Below are 15,361 nucleotides of genomic sequence, written 5' to 3'. Positions count from 1 at the left end.
TAACACACACACACACACACACACACACACACACACACACACACACACACACACACACACACACACCCTAATGGGATAAAAAAAACCTCCAGAAACCACAGATGAGTCATTGGAGCTCAGACCTTGGCCACATCACTTTTAATTGTGTGACCTTGAGCAGTATAGATCCCTGAGCATCAGGAGTCTCTCCCCTGTTTTTGGTTTTACCTCCTTATATACTTAAAATTTTGGTTAGTGGACACTTGGTCCTGTCTAAAATGTTCATAAGACGTTTGGTCCATGCAAAAAGTTCCTTGCAATTTGGTCCAATCCAAAGTGTCCATGCCAAATGGTTTTGGACAGAACCAAGTATCAAGGACCTTTTGGCGTGGACCAAATGTCCTGCAAGGAAAATCTCACCACCCCAAGAACACCTTCCTCTTCCTTAGGAGCATGTGCCAGGTACCAGGTTAGGAGCCTTACATGCATTAATTCCCATCATTCTTGCCAGGAAGATATCATTATTTCCATTTTCCAGATGAGATCAGGGGGTTGGAGAGGTTAAGTAACCCTGGTCTGGAGAGAGAGAGCATTGATTTCTGGCTTTGGTTCTGCCATTTCACCCCAAAGTCATTTAATGACTCTTGAGTCTGAAGTGTGGCTTAAGAATGAGACAGCACACTTAAAGGCATGGTGCCTGGCTCACAGGAGGTGTGAGTTTTCTTTGAAGAGAATGATAAAGTCAGAGACTTATGATTGGAATACAGTGTGGCAATATTTGTCAATAACTGTGCAATAAAGTTTATTCCCTTTGTCTTTGCAATAGTTTACTCCTTGGCATTTATTCTGATGAAATAATTCATGTGGGGAGAAAGCTATATGAACAAAGATTTGTTTATGTACTCATCCTTTAACAGCCGTTTATTAAGACCATCTTCTGTACCATGCGTGATTAGGGTTGGGAACACAGGCCCTCTCTGGCACAGGGGTGCTTTGAGAGTGGATTGAGCATCCAGTATCGGGGGATAGGTAGACAGCGATGTACTAAGTCATTTGAATATTATGTAGACATTAAAGATGATTTTGAAGAAACAGAAGAATATTTGATTGAGTTAGTTTAAGAAGTAAAATAAGATGCTGTGGATACACCTGAAACTAATATAATATTGTATGCCAACTATATTTCAATATTTTAAAAAAGTGAAAAAAAGTTAGATGCCATGGAGGCTTCAACTAGTTTTAAAGTTTATATTTGGACAAAAACAAAGGTAATGTGCAAAAATGAAAATACTTTTATTTGTATAATAGGATTTGGGGTGATCTTTAAAGAATTTGTTTGCTATTATATATTTCTCCCTGTAGTAAAAGAAAAAGCAGCATCCTTTGGCTGTGGAGCTGCAATGGATACTGCACAGAGCTAGAGAAGATAATGTTCTGTTCCACATCCATGAATGTTCATCCATTCATTACCTTGTTTCCTCCCCATAGGGCCACGTGAAACTTTCTGACTTTGGCCTTTGCACAGGACTGAAAAAAGCACATAGGACAGAATTTTATAGGAATCTGAACCACAGCCTCCCCAGTGATTTCAGTAAGTGTTAACAGTGATGTTAGCCTTTTTATCCCTTAACTGGGCCTGGAAGAGCTGTTCCCCTGCTAACCAAAATATGTGGGATGGATTAGGAGATTCTCACAGTTTGAGTCTTTAGAGAGTAAAAATACCTTCCCAGGTTTGCCTGTGATTTGTACTATATGGTGAGGCAAGATGAAGGCTACCAAATGTGTTAAAGACAGATGTCCAAAAGAGCATTCTTTGGAGCTCTACTGAGAAGGTTACAAGGGACGAATAAGGAGCAGGCAAGCAAAAGTAGTAGAGGAAAGAGTCCTAGGAACAACTCCAGATTAGATTTATCCTTGGTGCTTCTTTCTGTCATGGCAGAAAGAAGTTTATGAGTCACTTTCACTCTATCAAACCATTGAAACTCTGTAGTAAAATTACAGTTCATTCTTGAGAAGCTTATGTCCGTAGTGCATTATATATTCAGAAGTCGCTGATTATGTAACAGTTACTACTGTTGGAAATTTGATAGTAATTTTGAGAAGTTGTGAATGTTTTAGGTCCACTTTGGGACCTTTGCTTCTGATGAGACTGAATTCCCTGTGATTCTGATTAAATTCCCTGTAATTTTGTTTAAGGCCTGTCCGTGTCCTCTCTGGCCACCTAATCCACATAGAAGTGTGGCTTACAACTCTTATTGTGTGATTCTTTGAGTTAATGCTTTAGAGCCTCTGATTTGGGCTTATGAATTTGCTGGGAAATGTGTCATCCAGAGTTACTGATGTATGGGCAGAAAAGCAAGACTTGAGGGTCTCATGTGGCTTGAACCAGAGCCTAAAAAAGTAGTAAACTTTATTCCTGAACTTTGATTAGAACTTGTTTTCTCTGCTTTTAGCTTTTCAGAACATGAATTCCAAAAGGAAAGCAGAAACCTGGAAAAGAAACAGACGTCAGCTAGTAAGTAATATTTGTGGCTTCTTAAATGCTACAAACCAAGTATGAATCAGTTTAAAAGTATGCACATAAATTTGCATTTGATAAATGTTTGCAGCTTACCTGTTCCTTGTTTTAAATTACCTTAATAGAGCACTGTCATTATGTTGGTAGCGCCAAAAGTAATCTTTTGAAGGAGGGCAGATAATATGAGGTTGTTCTGGTTGTGACATTTTCAGTGGATGACCTCATTCTGACCTTTTACATTGGTGACAACCCCTTTCCTTCCTGTTTTACCTTTTCCCTTTGTTTATGGTGGTAAAAGGGTTATATTTAAGATGGAGTTTTCGCAAAATGAAACTAAGTACAAATACCTACCCAGAGCTTTAAGGCTGTGGTTCTCAAACTTTAAAAGTTTTTTAGATTCACTGAGTCAAATCAGTTCACCTGCCCCACCCTTTCCTACTTTATGGTGGAAAAAGGAACTTGGTGATAAAAACTGGAGAGAAATTTAAGGGAAATGCTTACTTTACTAGTATTTGAGTATATATACATAAAATTATGCCCCACAAGCTTAAAAATAAGTAACATTATTGCATTTACCTTGATATCAATAGCATGTTGGAATTTATTTAAATAGTACAGATTCACCAGTGAAATACTGCTGTCTAGGCAAACTTTTATTCTGACTCATTGGTTCATAAAATGCAATGCACGTATCCCAGTGTCTAGTTATTGGAGAATTATTGACCAGATATAATAGAAATGTGTATCACTACATACTTAGGCTTTCCTAGAAACCCAATAGCAAATTGAAAATAGTAAAGCTAAACTATAGCAGTTGGTCATTAGAAAGCAAGAATAGCAGGGATGGAAAACTATGACTAACTTGGAATGATGATCATGCATGTGTATTAGCTAGAAATAGTGGCACTTCTGCTTGTTGGTGTATACAGTTGTAACTTGGCAGGTTTGCCAAATACAGTGTTTTGGCCAGACTTCTTAGTAAAATAGTGAATTAGAGTTCTCTATAGTATCTTTAATAACTCATATAGTAGGTTGCTGCTAAGTATCTGTTAGTCATATGTGAAAGTGGAAGCCTTAGGATTAAGAAAGAATCAAAAGAAAGGCTTGCGCTTTTTGGATTCATTTAAGGCCCATCAGTGGGTCTCAAGACCATGCTTTGAATATTATGATTTTTATGTTAAACCTGGGTTTTGGAAATGTAGAAAATGAAATTAATCTGTGATATCTTTTCTAACATTAACTTGGGGATACTTCAGTTTGGTATAGCGAGTCACATCATAGCCTTCTTTTCATAGTTTGTTAAGGATTAGGGAATGTCAGGAGCAGATTTGGTCAGGCGCTTCTATTATGTCTCTCATAGAGCAGTAGATCTTAGCCTTGGCTGCATACCAGAATCACCTAGGGAACTTCAGAACTTACTGATGCTGGGTCCCACCCCAAGAGATTCTGATGCAGTTGGTTTGGGGTATATAGTCTCAGTATCTTACCTGATTTTTAAAAGGGCTCTGGGATTCTACTGTGCAGTGAAAGTTGAGACCCTCTATCTAAGAGACTATTTCTTAAACAGTAGCTCCTGCATTATTGGGAGACTGTTAATTATGTTTTGGAGGGTAACAAAAGGTAAGGAATCTTCTGTGATTAAAAAAATTTTTTTTAAAAGCAAACTAAGATTTAACCTTTGGCCACTTTAATTTTGAGGGTAATTAAGCTTAAATACCTTAAATTATTCTTGTACTCTGAGAAGCTTTATGCCTTTTGACATATACCAAAGGGTCATGTCAGACTTACTAGGAACCCCTTATAGGTCTATAAGGAAGGAAATGTCCCAAGTTCCATATTTGGAGTTAAGTGTTCTTTAATAGTTAATGTTTTTTAATCTGAATAAACTTAGGTTCTCATGCTGTGGTTAAGGTTCTTGCCTTTTTACTGTATAGTAGAAGTGGTCATCCTCATATGACCTCCCCTGATAACCTGAAGAAAATAAAGCTAACTTTCAGTCTTCAAAAGGTCAGTTAGGGCTTCCCTGGTGGCACAGTGGTTGAGAGTCCGCCTGCTGATGCAGGGGACACGGGTTCGTGCCCCAGTCCGGGAAGATCCCACATGCCGCGGAGCCTGCGCGTCTGGAGCCTGTGCTCCGCAACTGGAGAGGCCACAACAGTGAGAGGTCCGCGTACCACAAAAAAAAAAAAAAGGTCAGTTAGCCCTGTGCTTTTGACCTGTCTTAAGTGATCCCATTCAGCTAGTACCAAGTTGAAGGTTAATATTAGTTAATGCTTAATATAAATTTATTGCTCTAGGTTAAGCCTAACGTATATAATTGTTCACCCTGCCTGCTACTTTTTTTTTTTTTTTTTTTTTTTTGCGGTACGCGGGCCTCTCACTGTTGTGGCCTCTCCTGTTGCGGAGCACAGGCTCCGGACACGCAGGCTCAGCGGCCATGGCTCACAGGCCCAGCCGCTCTGCGGCATGTGGGATCTTCCCGGACCAGGGCACGAACCCGTGTCCCCTGCATCGGCAGGCGGACTCTCAACCACTGCGCCACCAGGGAAGCCCGCTGCCTGCTACTTTTCAGTCCATTGAGAATCACTGAAAAAAAGCAGAGGCTTTAGCTTCATCTTTGGCTGATTAAATCCTATTCTAATATTTGTAGTACCAGCATGGTTCTGGGTAACTCTTAGGCCCTAGTAACTGATTAGGCAATAGGTTTGAGTTAACTTTAAGGTATTAAACCACAGAGGTAATAAAAGATGAGGTACATCTAGGCATCCAATCTTTGTCAATTCATTTTTTTTTGAGTGTAGAATTTTCAGAAGTCATTAAGTAGGAAATTAAATTGCTTTATATCCCCTAAAATCTTAAATGAAATCATAAGTTGGAACATATCATATGTTTGAAATGACTGTTAACAATGAACAAAACTCTTTTAGAGCATAGCTCTAGCTGACACTGTGAACACCCAGACAACAAAAGGAAAAAGAAGGGTATAGATTTGAGGTATTAAGAGCTTCAAGTTGGAGGACACCCCAGTATGGAAAACAGACGAAGGTTTGGGAAGGGGGCAGTACCTGGATCATTTATACTTACGATGTGCTAAAGTGAGAATGGGCTCCCAAGGTGGGACTCTAGCTCCCAGGTGAGAACATTACCTTATATCACAGTTTTGAACCTGCTGTTGCCTACATTCTATAACTCCAAGATTTTTTTTTTTTTTTTACACCTTAGTATCTTGAAGAAATTCTTTTTTTGTGGCAGTAGGTCTCTGGTTTTATAGTAGAAATCTTTGGACAAATAAGATTTACTTAACATTCAGCTTTGCTGGAATATATTTAGTCTAAATTGAAGGGTTTCTGTAGTTTCTCAACTTTTATAATTAGAATTAAAATATTTCTGCTTCTTGGGGAAGGCCCAATCCATGTTTCAGACTCCAAAGCTTTAAAAAAAAACATAGTTGGCATTTATGTTATTTAATATGTGTATTTAAAAGAAAACAGTGTACAATTCTCCATATGGAAAAAATGAGTTCCTGCCTTACCGTATACACAAAAAGAAATCGTAGATGGAAAATAAAACTTTAAAAATTTTAGAAGAAAATACTGGGCAATATATTTATGACCTCAGAGAAAGGAAGGGCTTCTTAAATAACGTACAAGAAGTACAAATTGTAAAGGAATACTTGGTGTATTTTACTACTTTAAAGAAAGAAAACCTTCAGTATATTGAAAGACAGAAGGAAATGAAAAGACAAGCCACATGGTCCAACTACTTTGGAATTATCTTATAGTTCACGTGCATACCCTACAACCCAGCAGTTCTACCCCTAGTCAGATGCCATGGAGAAACTCTTGTACCTCTGAACCAGGAAGCATGTATAAGAATGTTTATTGCATTTTCATAATAGCAAAAAACTGGAAATAGCCCAGTGTCCATGGACGGGAAAATGGTTACATTCTGGAATAGAATATTGTTTAGCAGTGAAAATAATTGAACTACAGCTACATGTGACATCATGGATCAATTTTAGAAACAAAATACTGAGAGGAAAAATCAGGTAGCAGAAGACTGCATGTAGAATATTTTTACAAAGCTCAAAAACAAAACTAAGATCTCAGTTTGAGAGACACATGTGGCAAAATTACTTTTTTTTAAAAATTTTTTATTTTGTGGTACGCAGGCCTCTCACTGTTTCGGCCTCTCCCGTTGCGGAGCACAGGCTCTGGACGCACAGGCTCAGCGGCCATGGCTCACGGGCCTAGCCGCTCCGCAGCATGTGGGATCTTCCTGGACCGGGTCCCAAACCCATGTCCTCTGCGTTGGCAGGCGGACTCTCAACCACTGCACCACCAGGGAAGCCCCAAAATTACTTTTTAAAAGCAGAGGAAAAATAAATAAATAAATAAATAAATAAATAAATAAATAAAATAAAAGCAGAGGAATGGAATTCCCTGTCTGTCCAGTGGTTAGGATTCCATACTTCCACTGCAGGGGGCATGGGTTCAATTCCCTGGTCGGGGAACTAAGATCCTGCATGCCGCGTGGTGTGGCCAAAAAATAAAAATAAAAAAAATAAAGGCAGAGGAATGATAAACATAAAATTGAGCATGAGGGTTAGGAGAAGAGGCAGGAGGATGGGCTGGTGGGTACACTGTTAGCTTGAATAATATCAGTGATACATATTTTGGTTCTTCATTTGGACTCATGGGTATTCATTTTGTTATGCTTCATAATTTGGTAATTTTTTGGTATGTAACAAATTTAAAAAGTCGTAATAAAAATGATAAGCCTCAGTCTGGGAGAAGATATTTGCAATATATAAAACTATAAAGGATTAATGTTCTGATGAATCAGGATTAATGCCTTGGATTCATAAAGAATTACTACGAGGGAATTCCCTGGTGGTCCAGTGGTTAGGACTCCACATTTTCACTGCCAGGGCCAGGGTTCGATCCCTGGTCAGGGAACTAAGATCCCACAAGCCGTGAGGCCAAAAAGAAAAGCTAAAAAAGAAAGAATTCCAAGGAATCAGTAAGAAAAAAGGTGATGCAACTGAAAAAAACTAATGGTCAAAGGATCTGAACAGTAGTAATTCACAGAAAAAAGAACTGAATGGCTAATTAACATATGAATATGCACTCAACCTTACTAGAAATAAGGGAAATGCAGATTAAAAACAGCAAGATCCTATTTCATGTTCATCAGATTGGTAAAAATTTAAGAGTCTGACAAAGACAAGTGTTGGTGAAAGTGGAGCACTAGGAGCTCATCCCACTGGGCATGTTAAATAGATGTAACCACCTTGGAGGACAACTGGATGATGTCTGATTAAGTTGAAGATGCTCATGATGCAAGACCCAGCAATACTACCCAGTGCCCAGGACGTGTTACAAGAATGTTTATTCAGGTGTTACTTGTTATAGTGAAACATTGGAAGCAATGTAAGTGTTTATTTAGAGAAGAATGTATAAAAAACATTGTGACATTTGTATAATGGAATAGTGTACAGCAGTGAAATTGGTGAACTAGAGCTACATGAATAAATCTCAAAATCATAATATGGAGTAAAAACAAGTTTCAGCACTATAGAATAATGCAGTACAGTACGAAACCCTTTATCAAAAGTTGAAATATACAAGAAAGTATATGTCATTTATACAAATATCCATACAAGCATAGCACGGGTAGTTATGATTTCAGGATAGTTATGACTTCAGTGGGGAGAGAAGGATTCTGGCTTTAATCATTTCTGTAGTTTTGTTTCTTTTAAAAAGGAATGATCTGAGACAAATATCACAGATTATTAACCTCTCTTTAATATGGGTAATGTATACATGGATGTTGTATTGTCTGTGCTTTTTTTTCTGTATGTTTGCAGTATTTCATAATAAGTATTTTTAAAAGTCCACACAGCTGTAGCTTTTAACTTTAGAAGTTGTATAATATGGAAAGCACTTAGATTAGAGCCTTCCATGTGGTAAGCCCTCAAATGCTGAGTACAGGAAGGCTTTTTGACTGTAATTCCCCTAGTATTGCAGTCCTGGTATATGAGAGTAGATTACTTGAATTTAGAAAATACTCTTCTAAGAACTAGTTACATAAATGTTTCAGTTTGATAAGCAGACATTTATAAACCTTTGACCAGTAGGTTATAACTTTAGCTTTTGATAATAAAGTTTCCCTTTATGATTTTCCAAATTAAAGAGGTGAAAAGAGGGACGGTTTTGAGCAAATATTTAATTTCCAAACCAGGTTCTGCCAGTTAACTAGTTCTGAGGCCTTGGGCAAAGCCGTTTTGGGCGTCAGAGTTTCATCTGCAAAGTTGGGCGAATAAGGTCCTCTTTGTTGAGTTTTGTCATAGGCTCATAGGCATAACAGGAGTACAGGGCCTGGCACTTACTGGGTGCTCAGTTATGGTACTAGTTGCTACGACAGATACCTTTGACCTAGTGAATGGTCTCTCACCTCACTGACAAAGCTTTATTTTCATTTTGGAAGTTCTCTGGCAAGCCAGACTTGCCATTAAGCTGCTGGGCCATCCTGCTTATTTAGTTTGTGGGTAGCTCTAGGTGATACTTGTAGCCTTTGGTCTCTAGAACAGAACTCTGGGCACCCATCTTCCTGCTGGGCTTCCTGATGTGTGTACGTGTTTCAGGCCTTCTCCACAGTAGGCACTCCTGACTACATTGCTCCTGAGGTGTTCATGCAGACCGGGTACAACAAGCTCTGTGATTGGTGGTCGCTGGGGGTGATCATGTATGAAATGCTCATTGGTAAGTTGCGTGCTTTCAGAGGACTTTTTCTGTGCAGTCAGGAAAGAGTCCTATGTTGATAATAGACTGTTTCAGGTGGGGGTCATCTAAGAGCACTTTTCCCCCTCGTCTTTTAAAGTGAAGTTTCCTAGGTAGAAAACGCTGGACCATCAAATGTATCCCACTATATTATGGCTCCCTGGCACCCTCTCGTGGCTTTGTTGATCATTTATCATGGTTTTCTTCGACTTTTCTATCCTCTCCATCTAGCAACTCTTTCATTCACTGGCATTTATTAAACACCCATTGTATACAAAGAGCCTTCACTGGGCCGTGTCTCGAGCACTCTGCTTCTTAGTTGCTGTCCCCCCTTCTCTCTCAAAGCCTTCAGAGCATGGAGCCCTCGGACCTCTCTCCCTGTTGCTTGGTATATCTGTGTATTTAGGGGACACATCTGTGGGGCTGGCCATATGCCTGAGCACTAGGAGAGCCCATCTGTCCGTGGTGGCCCTGAGTGAATCTGTGTGAATGACTGGTATGGCATCGTCTGGCTGTGTTGTCTTTGGGAACACTGGATGCATGCCTGTGGAGGCGGATGTGGTCTGTGTAGAGGGCAGGTGGAGTATTACGGTGACTATCCTTCTCACCTATAGTTCTCAAAGAGAGGCATGGTGGTCACTTTTCCCAAATAAGGATATTCCTAGAATGGAGTCGTTTCTTAATGATGTTGTTTCATCTTTTCGTTTTCCTCTTTGGGCACAGTGAGCCCCGCCTCTGCAACTCTGCTTCTGTCCTCCTTCCTTTTTCCAGCTCCAACTAGTAGCTGGCTCCCTAGTGGTACCAGAAGCACAACTTCACTTTGGGTTTAGGAGTTTTGGGGGAAAATGAACAATTGGTTTAGATGTTTCCTGGGGTGAGTGGAAATCCTGTCCATGTCATGTAGGGAAGGACATATAGGATCATTAAAGATATATTAGAATCAGATTAAGGTGAATAATCTCAGATTCAAAGTTCTGGGATGTGAGAGCTCCGAAGTTCCCTTTTTATTACAGGCTACCCACCTTTCTGTTCTGAGACCCCTCAAGAGACATATAAGAAGGTGATGAACTGGAAAGAAACTTTGACTTTTCCTCCAGAAGTTCCTATTTCTGAGAAAGCCAAGGATCTAATTTTGAGGTATCAGAACATTTCCCCTGTCCCCCAGCCAGGCTTTTTGACATGAGTGAATCTATTTTTAAAAATTTTCATCATTTCCTGGGTCGGTCCCCGCTTCCTCCCATTTCTCCTTTTCTTTTTCTGAAGAGACTACTTGAGGTATGCTGAAAGGCCTCTGTCTTTTCCAGATTCTGCTGTGAATGGGAACATAGAATTGGAGCCCCTGGAGTTGAGGAAATCAAAAGTAACTCTTTTTTTGAAGGTGTTGACTGGGAACATATCAGGTATATCCGTATACAAAGTTTCAGGATAATTTCAGTAAGTCTGTAGTTTGCTTAATACTAATTTAGAAGCACCACTACTGGCAAGCCAAGTATGGGAAGAGAGCTTCTTAGAAATTCAGTGTCTTTTCCTGATTTTCATTCATGGCGAGGATTGGGAGTTGGGGTTTCCTGTCACCTATGTGCCGTGGGACACGTTGAAGCCAGCAGTCATTTCCAAAGTGAAGTGAACTTTGGATTCCACGGTGAAAGGACCACCTAAGCATTGTGTTGCACTTGCTTTTACCAAGAACACACCAACTTCTCTAGTGTTAGGAGCCACCAGCAGGACTGTCCCTGCTCCTAGGGTGGAGGCTATCACTGGGAGACAGAGAAGGAAGAGAGGAGTGGAAGAAGGATGGAGTGGGGAAGGGCGCAGAGGGGGAGTGGAGGGGAAACGTGAAACTGTTGCGGACAGGGCTCGCAGAGAGCTGCCAGCGCTGCACAGACCTCCCTCCTCAGCATTCATTGGTTGAGCAGATGAAGTGGTCATCCATTTCATAGGAGTGTTCTAATTCGCATGCTTGTGATTTCTACCTTTGCCTTTTAGCCACTCTACTTTGTTGGCACTTCTGGTAGAAGAGGGTCAGAGCCCTGCACGAGGAGGCATTTAGAGGTTCAGTTTCCCTTTTCAGCAGACAGGGCAGGCTGTCAGGGAGAGTGTACTAACTTTGGATTTTAATTTCTCCTTATTCTTGTCTTTCTTCCTAGCTATGAATAATTACATTTTTTTTCGTCATAGTTTTGTTTGGTTGTAGTCAGCTGGTGTGGTTGGTCAGTGGTCATAAGCTTTTCAAAGGAAATTAATGCTGCCTGCCAGTGGACAGTCTTCCCTTGTCAGACCAGGGGTCTTTTTTGGAGAAAGACTTGATTACTTGTGATCCGTATGTTTACTAACCGTAGTAATTTTTGGCATGTCTGTTCTTGGCAGAGAGAGGCCTGCTGCAATATCTATTGAAATCAAAAGCATTGATGATACCTCAAACTTCGATGAGTTTCCAGAATCTGATATTCTTAAGCCAACAGGTAATACTACCACTGCCTCAGGCTGCCTTATAAGTGCATTATTTCCCCCAAATTTTGGGGTGATGTTTACAAATCAGGCTAGAGAACATGGAGAGGAACTTCAGGCTCTTTATAAGTATTTTTCCAGTGTTAATGCAGGGCAGCAGTGAGACCTCGTTGAATGGAAAGTAGTGAATACAAACACCCATATTTAGCCTGCTCAGCTGGATGGGTGAACCACAAAGATTTGTTCTCTTGTTATTTATTAAATTAAAGGTTAGGTAATCTGAAATGACAGAAATGAGAAAACTTTTAAAATATTGTGGAAAACATGAGGTTCAGAGAACATAGGCAGGCAAATGTAGAAAATTCGCAGAGTGAAAAATAACTTTTCCCAGATAGAAGCTGTGATATGTTCTTCAGAATGTCATGTACTGAGTGTCAGTACTGAGTAGTCCATCAAGGTAAGGCAGTGAATCAACTCTCACATCTGTTTCTTTCCCAGTGGCAACAAGTAATCACCCTGACACTGACTACAAGAACAAAGACTGGGTCTTCATCAATTACACATACAAGCGCTTTGAGGGTCTGACTGCGCGGGGGGCAATACCTTCCTACATGAAAGCAGCAAAGTAGTTTCCTTGAAATGGGATCCTAAATTGAGCAGTTCTTTGTACAACATCATGGTTTTCTTCTCACATAACTGTTTTGAAAGAGCTTCGAAGAAGTTTATGGAACCTACCAACGTGTCATGGTAAACTCCTGAAATGTGATAGTAAGTGGATTCTCTTCCATAATGCATCTGATGACCTGTAGAACAAAGACAACCATTTTTACTACATCAGCCATTAACGGCTGTCCTGCTTCTTCAGAAGCATCATGAGCCAATTTGATGTTTTAAAAAAACTTGAGTTTTCCTATAAGTTCATCAGAATGAAGGGGAAAAAACAGCCATCATCCAACATTGAGATTGTAACATATACTTACTATCAGCCAATTCCTGTGATTTTGTGACAGATGCTTGCTACCAAGCCCACCAAGTATTTTTTTTTTCTTTACAGCTAAAAGTTCCATAGTACTAAGGAAATAAAGCAATAAAGAAAGCTTCAGTAGCCAGCATTCTGGCTGAAGGAAATGATCCACCATTCTCAGTGGGTGATGGTGGTAGTTTCTCCCCAAACCTCAGCCTCGGGCAAGTAGCTTTTTATAGCCTCCATTCATGGTGCACTTTATTTATGGTACTAGGATAAAGACCCTCAGTCCATTTTGATTTCCTTCTACCCATCTGAAATACTCACGCTGCTTTTCTGAGTGTTGATGGGAAGATACCAGCTTGATCCTTTGTTGCTCTTAGAAGGCCCAAAAAGCCACTGGGCATTGCCAAGGAGTCCTGGATCACGTGGAAAATCCTCACTTTCTCTTCACGGCTGTATTAGAAAATCCCTTTGGATGTTGCTGTGGACTAGCAATACCCACAAGTGCTGCCAAAAGGACCTCGGTTTATTCCTGGGAACACAGCAAGGAGAGCCCAGGCAGAAGCAGGAGGCCTCGAACCCGCTTGGCTAAGGTGCTGCTCCTGCTCTGTGTCCAGACCTCCCTGCAAGTGGTGAAGGAACGAGCCCAATACAAAGCGCAGAGCCAGCCTGCAAATCCATGCGAAGTTCACGCCTCAATCTTTGGTGCAACTGTATTTGTATCCTCTTAGTATTTCTCCTCTCCCAACTTTAAGTAACCATTTTGCCTTGGAATCATGATTACAAATTTTTCCTTTGCAGATGCCTTCCTGGGGGATGGTCCTCTTCACCCTAAAGGGTCACGTGCAGGCCTGGGCTGACCAGGCCTCTCTGCTGTGATGCTCTCTAGAGACCCTCTGAATTTTAGCACAAAGTGCCTTTTCTTTCACAGCTGCCACCGCCTTTAGAGGACTTTCGCTGCATCAGAAAAATGTGGAGGCTCCATATTAATGCATTATTACTTTTAAAAATTTTGATAACTCTTAAAGCATCATTTGCACCTATGTGGTAACTTTGCCTGTTGCAGAGTGTCATAGCCAAGCCACAGCTGGGAGACTGCTTTCTGCCAGTCTTGAGGTTGTTAACATCAGCTATGAAAGGAAAGTATGTCCTAGCTTAGCCATTCAGAAAAGAAAAATGGACTATCAGAGTTACAGTAGTAAGTGAAACTGCTTTGGGTTTTAATGTCTTAGAGGAAGAAAAAAGAATATTAGGGAAATATTAACTCTGGATGAAGGTAATGTGTTTCCCCTTATTCTTTCATTCATGGTTTGCTAGTGAAAAGGAAGTGAGATTCTTTTGTGTAACTTTGTAGCTTCTTTGGATTACCAAATAGTTGGGGTCTTGACCCCTATGTGTTTTGCAAGAGTATGTGGTAAGCATGGACAATGAGAGGTAATGGGAGGGTGGTAGGTAGTCTGTGTTGGGGAGTGGCAGGGGATAATTTGTTTTTGGGGGGGAATGCCCACATTTTAACTTTTAAATGTCTGAATAAACTGTGTGAAAACAATAGTATAAGTCTGTGGCTCATAATTCAAAGAGCCAGAGTGCTGATGGCTTCCTCTGACCCTTTTGTCTGCAAACCGTTAAACGCTGAAGACCACCTTTAGGCAAAATGCTTTACCATCTCAGGGAAGATGGGACCTGCTTTTTTGTTCCCTGAGAACAAGTCTTCTGAACTGGGGTTCATGTAAAGAGACTGTCTTCTGTTGGCCTCACGTCTATGCTCTTTTCACCTGGCTCAGTGTTACTGGGCAGTGGGCACTCTTGCAGTAAGTGCAGTTAGGCCAAGGGGAGACCTGCCGACGAAAGTTCTGTAAACTGGTGGACCCTTTATACAACTGTCTGTTTGTAGCTCAGCCCCATTTTTTTTCAGCCTGGGGTTGACCAGGAATCTCACAAGCTCCCAGGATGGACTTCTCAGCTCCCTGTGTCCACCAGAGCAGGGCTCTGTCTCTGGATGTAGATTTAAGGAGTCTTATGGATCCCACTTCTTACCTCCTTCTCTGGGTCAGGAAAAGGACCCTCAGGCAAAGAGGAAGGGGCAAAGACCAGCCAGGGTGGGAACTGCAGGCAGAGGTTAGTTAAATGCAGCCTAACAATGTATTGTCGTTCCAAGGCTCATGAGTTTCAAGAAACATGTCGGGAACCACTGGCTCAGTGTTGGTCCTATTCACAGATAATTCTGTGTCCTGTCTCTTAGGAGAAGTTAGAAAATAATAGAACTTGAACTGTACTGCATACTAAAATGAAACTGAATGCTGATGTCATTCAGACTCCTTGCTTCAGGAGTACATCAGAATTTTCTTCAGTACCTATTTAAGAATTTCAAAAGTGAGGGGAATCCTTTGGGATTAATGGTCAGGCTGTGAAATAGCAGACTGCTAATTTTAGCGCTCATCTGTAGAGTGTAGGAATCCTCTGCCACTGATTGCTACTCCTGTTTCTCTGAATCATTCCTTGGAAAGCATATTTCCTGGATCACCTTCTCCTGTTACTCTCTCCTGGGCCTCTGTGTGTAACCCAAACGGTGTTTTGAATTGAATGCAAAAGGATTCAGTGAATGGTATTTTCCTTTCCTAGTTAGCAACCATTTCCCTGGAATGATCTGTCAAAACCAACACTGAC

At 40.7% G+C, this 15,361-nt stretch overlaps 1 protein-coding gene across 2 annotated transcripts in view; it reads left to right on the top strand.

Annotated features, from left to right (window-relative positions):
• STK38 (serine/threonine kinase 38) overlaps positions 1-14,245 on the top strand; it is a 43,031-nt gene extending 28,786 nt beyond the window's left edge. For both annotated transcript variants that reach the window (XM_024765875.1, XM_024765876.1), the window contains exons 8-14: positions 1,468-1,570; positions 2,433-2,494; positions 9,144-9,261; positions 10,293-10,416; positions 10,584-10,679; positions 11,647-11,741; positions 12,226-14,245. In XM_024765875.1, the coding sequence (XP_024621643.1) occupies positions 1,468-1,570; positions 2,433-2,494; positions 9,144-9,261; positions 10,293-10,416; positions 10,584-10,679; positions 11,647-11,741; positions 12,226-12,356 (729 nt within the window). In that variant the 3' untranslated portion in view covers positions 12,357-14,245. The remainder of the gene's footprint in view (positions 1-1,467; positions 1,571-2,432; positions 2,495-9,143; positions 9,262-10,292; positions 10,417-10,583; positions 10,680-11,646; positions 11,742-12,225) is intronic.
• The last annotated feature ends 1,116 nt before the right edge of the window (positions 14,246-15,361 follow it).

This window comes from Neophocaena asiaeorientalis, unplaced genomic scaffold, assembly GCF_003031525.2.
Source record: "Neophocaena asiaeorientalis asiaeorientalis breed wild unplaced genomic scaffold, Neophocaena_asiaeorientalis_V1.1 scaffold46, whole genome shotgun sequence".
Classification (NCBI taxonomy): domain Eukaryota; kingdom Metazoa; phylum Chordata; class Mammalia; order Artiodactyla; family Phocoenidae; genus Neophocaena; species Neophocaena asiaeorientalis.
Note: the sequence above shows the minus strand (reverse complement) of the source record. Positions and strands in the feature narration are given on the sequence as shown.